Consider the following 7,472-nt stretch of genomic DNA (forward strand, 5'->3'; position numbering starts at 1 on the left):
GACTTTTCCAAGATCAATGTTGGCAGAATCATAGAAGCAGAAGAGCTGAGCCCAGGGAGAGGAAGCAGGCCTGTTAGGAGAACCAAGACTCTGCCTATGGGCAATGGAATGGGGAAAACAACATGTAAGAGGGAGGTGAAAGAGGAGGGGATGAGGTGAGACGGAGTTACCCCCACATGGGGCAATGATGGTGAAGTCCGGAGAAAGAAGGATGACTGATCCAGGCTCTTTCTCAAAATGATGGTTGCAGGAGGAACTCAACCATGGGAGAAGGGAGCCACAGGGCCAACGGGGAGAAGCAGCTAAAGTAGGTGGCCAAGTCCAGAGAGTCCGAGGTGAAGTCTCATTGTGGAATAACATTATAACTTTGGCAGGTGTCTGGTTTTTCTGTGTGGTTTTCCGTGTATGCTTGTGTAGTCTCTGTATGAGCTTCCAATTCCTGTCCTTTTCTAGGATTTCCAATCAATGGAAAGAGTCATCCTCAGGGTTAGAAAAATGGTGGCCTAGTTGGGTTTGGGGTTATATGATCTCCCAGTTGTGGGGCTGGCAGCAGGACCAGAGATGGCCTCATCTCAGGGGCTTGTAGCAGGGGGATTTATGAGCTTCCTGGGTCGACCCATCAGTCAGGAAAAGGCTTTAGGAGGAGTAGCCAGAAGCAAGGGATGATGATACTGGAGGGCTACTAAGCCTAGGCATCAGATCTCTGACTAGGAGTCCACCTGAAGTGTCAGGGCACTGGGAGAGAAAATGTATTCCGTGTATGCTTGTGGGTCTCTGGGAAAGTTAGGCACGCTGGGCTATGCTTCAAACTGCCCGAGGTCTTTGGCTGAGAGAACAAGGGGCAGGGCTGGGCAGGGCTGTCTGAGTCACAGGAGCAGCAGGAGCTGAATCTCTGAAAAGCCTTTTCCTCTTCTCTCAGATTGGTCTGAGACCCTCGCAGTCCAACATCTACTGTTAAAACTGGGCCTGAAATAGGGTCTTCTGATTCCCAAACTAGTATACTTTCCACTGCACTCTGAGAAATGGAAATAAGACAATGACCACAGTAATATAACGGAAAACAATCCTGAAAAAACATCAGAGCTCTGATCATTACAGTGATCAATAATGACTTCAGAGGACTAAAGGTAAAGCATTCTGTTAGCAGAGAGGTGGTGGACCACAGGTGCAGAAAGAGGCATACATTTTCAAATACGACCAATGTGCTGATTTGTTTTGCCATGTTGTGACAAAAAATATTCCTTCATTCTGTAGAGGGAAAGGGTGACTAAGAATATAAAAACATAAAAAAAGCATCAATAAAAAATGTTTTTAGGGAGAGAGAAATAAGAGTAAGTGAACGCTCTAAAAATCTGACAGATTATAAAAGTGGCTCAGTTAAAGACACAGGATCATTTTAAAGTTACCTTCACAGCGAAATGCAAGGGAGTCTAGTGGCTTTCTGCAGACAATGCAGAACTTCTTCTTGTAGTGTCCAGGGGGACCAAAACAGTGCGCGACAGGAACCTGCCAAGGGAGGGACACAAGCATCCATCAGTAAGTGACATCTTCCTGCTATGGACAGGAGTCACAAGACCAAAAGTTTGAGCAAGACTTCTCCTTATCCCAAGCGTCCTAAGAATAACAGCAACAATAATTATTGATATCTGCATGTAATTTTAAAGTTTGTGAATTTTTTTTTTTTTGCTTTTTGGTGAGGCGATTGGGGTTAAGTGACTTGCCCAGGGTCACACAGCTAGTAAGTGTTAAGTGTCTGAGGTCAGATTTGAACTCAGGTCCTCCTCACTCCAAGGCCAGAGCTCTATTCACTGTACCACCTAGCTGCCCCATGGAATGTTTTTTTTAATGCAGTTTTTTTTTTCCTTACCAAAAACCCCGTAAAGGAGATGCTACACATATCCTCATCCCTGTCACTCAATTCCAGGGATCTCCTGGCTCCACATCCAGTGGGACGTCTACTGGTCTACACTGCCTCTCATCAGGGTAGAAAATATCTGAATCAGCATTACCTTAGAGTTTTAAGGTTTATAAAATGCACTCCCAACAACAACCTTGGGAAGTGGGTGTCACAACTGTAACTAACCATCCCAAAGGTGTAGCCAGAATAGCTGATTTAAACAAAGAGCCCCCTTTTGGCAGTACAGCACCAGAGAAACTGAAGAGCACTTTCAATACCCACCCGTTCCTGGCACCCTTGGCAGAGGAAGGCTAAAGGAAGAAGAGTCCCTCTTGTCAGCCATATTCTAAATATGAGGAAAAAGAGGCTAAATGAGTCAACCAAAGAGAATTCAGCAAAGATTTCTTATACACCTACTATGTGCTCGGCACTCAGATAAAAAGGCACAGATTAAACAGCCCTTGCCTTCGAAGACCTTATGTTCCATGGCAACGGTCCCCAACTATTTTTGTTCCTTGAACCTCTTTCAACAACAACAAAATTGTGTTGCAAATCTTCAGGGTAATTTAACATACTACTCTTAATATTCTTTCAGATGTATTCATTAAGTGTGTATAATAACTTTTGCTCCAAAAATCTCCAAATTAAGACGTACATTATAATTGTAATTATAACTGTAGAAAAACACACATGCCTATTGTCACAGATAAAATATATTTGCAATATAATTGGGTAATTATTTATTGCATAAGGGGCCATTAAAGAACTGCTAAGGGCAGCTAGGTGGTGCAGTAGGTAGAGCTCTAGCCTTGGAGTCAGGAGGACCTGAGTTCAAATCTGACCTCAGACACTTGACACTTACTAGCTATGTGACCCTGGGCAAGTCACTTAACCCCAACTGCCTCACCAAAAAAAATAAAATAAATAAATAAAGAACTGCTAGCATGAGACCCTTGGACCATCATGAACCACTAAATGGTAACCATTGTTCTATTGGGCAGAGACAACCTGAACACCTCTAAACACAAGGTAATTTGAGGAGAAGGAACTAACAACTGGAAAATCAAGTTCATGGAGGAACCAAGGAAAACCTAACCAGAGCCTTGAAGAAGGATAAATGGAGATGAGGAAGGAATACATTGCAAACATGGGGAGCAGCTTACACAAATACATGGGGGAAGGAGATGGAAAGCCAAGTTCAGGGAACACCTAGTCATCCATTTGGTCTGGAACATAAAATGTGTAAAGGTGAGTAATGCACAGAGTGTATAGAAAGTTAGGTTGGAGCCAGATTTTGGAGAGCTTTAAATCCTAGACTTTAAATTTGAGTTTATCTTTTATCCTAGCGGTAACAGGGAAGCTTTCTGAGCAGGGGAGTGATAGGGTCCGGCCTATGCATTATGGACATTATTTTGGCAGTTGTGTGGAAGATGGACCACAGAGGGGGAAAAACTGAGAGCTGAGAGACAAATTAGGTGGCTATTGCAGCAACCCAAGCAAGAACTCATAAGAGGCTGAAATAGGATGCCGGTTGTAAAAGTGGAGAGAAGGGGAAAGTATCAGGAGGTAGAAGCCAAGACGGAGCAACTAACTGCAGAGACAAGGGTTGGGGGGAGGCAAGAGCATGGATTCAGAGCTGGAAAGAACCTCACGGACCACTAGGTCCAATTCCCTCATTCTATGGCTGGGGAAACGGAGACTCAGAGAGACTGAATGTCTTGCCCGGGGTCACGCGCTAGAAAGTGTCTTGGGTGAGGCAGGATTTGAACTCAAGTCTTTCTGGCTCTAAGGCTCAATGCCTGATCCACTGCACCATCTAAGTGTCCCTTGTGAAAAAGGTCTCCCTCCACAGTGACTGGGAGGATAACTGTGCATCATCAAAAGAAATGAGAAGGTTCAATAGAAGGGCAGGTGTAAGAAAGGAAAAGAATGAGTTATTTTAGACACATTGATTTCAAGATGCTGATTGAACATCCGGGGGCAGGTCCAATAGGCAGCTGGAGGTATGGGATTGGAATTTAGGAGAGAAGATCATGGGACCTCTGAGAGTATCTATTTCAATCCCCATCTGAATCTCAATCCCTCTGCAACACCTGAAAAGTAGCCAGCCAGCTTCTCCCTGGACCCCTCAGGCAATGGGAAGGTCACTAAAGCTTTCAAGTGGTCCACTCCATTTGGTGGGACTAGATTTCAGGAGAAACACTAGGGCTCCATAGATAGATTTGGGAGTTATCTCTATGGAGAAAGATGAAGAAATGTTTCCCTCCCTTAGATGGAGGTAGGAGGACAACAAGGAGAGAGCTGTGTCATGAATTCAAGGGAGAAGAAAATAATCAAGGAGCAGCTGGTCAACAGTATCAAAAGCTACAGAGTTCAAAGAGAATACTGACTATGAAAAGACAACTGGATTTAGCCAAGAAAGGGATCATTGGTGATCTCGGAGAGAGCAGCTTCAGGTGAATGGTGGGGCTGCAGCCAAATTACAAAGGGTTGACAAATAAGTGGGAAATAATGAGTGAAAGTAAGGAATATAGAAAATCTTTTCTTCCCTTTCTAGCCTTATTACACCTCCCACGCTCTATGGTCCAGCCAAATTCGAATTCTTAAGGTCACAAGTCATCTATCTCAATTTGAATTCTTGAAGTCACAAGCCACTTAATTTGCACTGGTTGTCCTTAACATCTGAAAAGGTCTCCTTCCTCACTTCAGCATCTTGGAATCTCTAGTTTCCAAAAAGACTCAGTTCAAAATTCACCTTCTACAAAAGGCTCCCCCCACCCCCATCCCTTCCTACTAGTAGCTAGCACCTTCCTCCCAGAAGGTTATGTTGTATCTACTTTATAAGTGTTTGTATAGAACTATAGATGTGAACGGTATTGCACTCATTAGAATCTACGCTCCTTGAGGGCAGGTACTGTTTCACTTTTGTCTTTGTAACCCAGGGCTTAGAACAGTGGACATATACTAGGTGCTGAATTTACTGGTTGATTCTCTAAGATTTTGCCTATGAAAGGGTAAAAGAAAAATAGGGCAATATACTGAAGGGATGAAAGGGCTAAGTGAAATGTTTTGTTTTGTTTTTAGGTTGGAGAGACTGGGGCATGGTTTGAGGTAGAGAAAGAGACTATAAGCCAAGGCATTAAAATTCCTTCAGAAAGAAGTGTGACTCAGATACTGGCCCTAAAAAGAGAATCATGAGCATGTTCTTTGCTCCCCACTGCCACTTCCAGATTTTCCCTCTGCCAGTCACTCTAAACCTCTCTGCTTTGAGGTTTTCTCCATCTCTAAGATTAAAATTTACATTCCTTTTGGGCAGAGCACCAAACTTTCTCTCCCTCTCTCTCTCAAAGACCTGCCTTAACCCCAAATCACTCAGGCTCTGGTGGACTGGCCAACAATAGGTCCCAAGCCAAGCCCTACTTGATCATAGTTTGGGCCCCATTGGCTCAGAATGAATGTAAATAGCAATTGTCTTAGTTTTGGCCAGAAACCCTGAGGGTCTTTTCTTTTTTTTTATAAGAGGCCATTCTCTGTCTCATCTTTTATTAACCTTAAACAGTGAATGGGCATTTCCTCAGTCAAAGAGACTGTTAAAGACCTTAGCTTGAAAAGGCCAAGGTCTCCCACTGCATCTGGGGCCATCTCCAGTGGTCCTGATCTATATCTTGCCACAGGACTCAGATGGCTCTGGAGAAGAGAGCGAGGCTGGTGACTTCGCACAGCCCTCCCTCACTTAACTCCAATTCACTTGCATGTCATGGCATCACCTCCCTGATGTCATGGTCCTCTTCCAGAATGAAGGACAAATAGCAGCAATCTATCTCTATCACCCTGCCCTGATTATTATTGCTATAGTGGGCCAATGTCCAGGTCATTCACTCTTCCCTCTCAAGGAGTTTAATATTTAGTTTATCTTTCTCTCTACTTCAAACCCTGACTTCATTACATATGAAAATGTTCCCTCAAACTGTCTGGTTTTTTCAACTCCCACCACATGTATCTTCTCCGTGCCTCAGCTATCTGCAGCGATGGTCATACCTTACATCCCACCATTACCCCATACCTGTACCAGCTCCATCTTTGGAACTGGGAAATTCCTCACTCTTCAGAATCTCCTATCCTGCCTTCTCTTCTATTGGCCTCACTAACTCATCTTTTCTTCGTCTTCTCTAGACTCTAAGGAACAAGTGGCCCCTCCCCCCGGCCAAGGCCAGCTCTTCCACTTGTGCATGTCCTTCATGCCACTTCTTTTTTTGGGGGGGGAGGGGGCTTCATGTCATTTCTAATGAACTTATCTTCCCCTCTCTGCCTCTCTTATCTTCAGTATCTCCCTCCCTACTGACTCTTCCTTTACTGTCTACAAACATGGGGAAGTATCCCCTATCCTTAAAAATAAACAAACAAACAAACAAAAAAACACCCTTCCCCTTAATCCACTCTGCTTTCAAAGGATCACCCTAGAGCCAAGCATTAAACTCCTGAAAAAGGCAAGATGAGTAGCCTAGACTTATTATGGCTGATTATGGCAATAAAGATCTGGACAGATCTTAAACCTGGACAAGTTCAAAGAGATGGATGGAAAACAACTTTAAAGGAGGGGAGGTTAGTGAGTGATTCTGGCCAAAGAACTGATTGAACGTGAGAAGGGAGATGCTGACAATGACTGCTAGGACAATATGTTGGGGGCCATATGGAACAACGAGTCCTGACAACGATGGTCAAGACTACAGTATCTTCTAAGAGATCCATTGCCAAGTGCAAGAAGGTGGAAAAAAGGGGTGACTAGGTGGTGCAGTGGATAGAGCACTGGCCTGGGGGGTCAGGAGGACCTGAGTTCAAATCTGGCCTCAGACATTTGACACTTACTAGCTGTGTGATCCTGGGCAAGTCACTTAACCCCAGTTGCCTTGCAAAAAAAAAAAAAGAAGAAGAAGGTGGAAAGAACGTGGAAACGAAAACATGTAGGATGAAAGGAAGTTTGTTAACAATAGAGTGGGGTTCCACAGGGCACAAGGTCAGGGAAGGGCAGATGAAGAAAAGTCTTGGGGAGTAACAGGATAATTTAGCTGGAAAGGGATGAAAAGTATCAGAAAGATACTTTTGCCTTAACAGACAGGGTCCCTGAATCACAGAGATTAGGAGTTCAAAAAGTACAAATTTGTAAGCCACAAGACTGAGGAAGCTCTCTGGGGCCTCCACCCCATAGGGTCCTGCAATAATGGAGGTCAATATTGCTACAGGAGTTCCCTCTGTCTCTCTTGTCCCCCTATTTTGCCCAGGCTGGAACGGCATGGACTACTCATGGACGCAATCCCAGTCTAAGAGACATGACATACTTATTCTAATTCTCACCCTCCTTGACCCCACTCCAGAAGACTCACCACACTGATGCCAAATTTAGCACAGACACCAGCTCAGCATAGCCCTCTGCAGCTTAAAACTCCCAAGCTCAAGGGCTCCACTAGCCTCAACCGACATGGTGGCAGGGAATACACAGCTGTGTGCCACCATGCCCAGCGGTATTGAGAAGTAGGGATGGCATAGGTCTAGCTTCCCAGAGAGCAGACTGAGCCCA

At 44.4% G+C, this 7,472-nt stretch overlaps 1 protein-coding gene across 1 annotated transcript in view; it reads right to left on the reverse strand.

Moving 5' to 3' along the window:
• DGKQ (diacylglycerol kinase theta) overlaps nucleotides 1-7,472 on the reverse strand; it is a 108,414-nt gene that overhangs the window by 82,761 nt on the left and 18,181 nt on the right. Inside the window, exon 3 of the mRNA XM_027836338.1 lies at nucleotides 1,407-1,506. Coding sequence (XP_027692139.1) covers nucleotides 1,407-1,506 — 100 coding nt within the window. The remainder of the gene's footprint in view (nucleotides 1-1,406; nucleotides 1,507-7,472) is intronic.

This window comes from Vombatus ursinus, unplaced genomic scaffold, assembly GCF_900497805.2.
Source record: "Vombatus ursinus unplaced genomic scaffold, bare-nosed wombat genome assembly UNPS02014818.1, whole genome shotgun sequence".
Lineage (NCBI taxonomy): Eukaryota > Metazoa > Chordata > Mammalia > Diprotodontia > Vombatidae > Vombatus > Vombatus ursinus.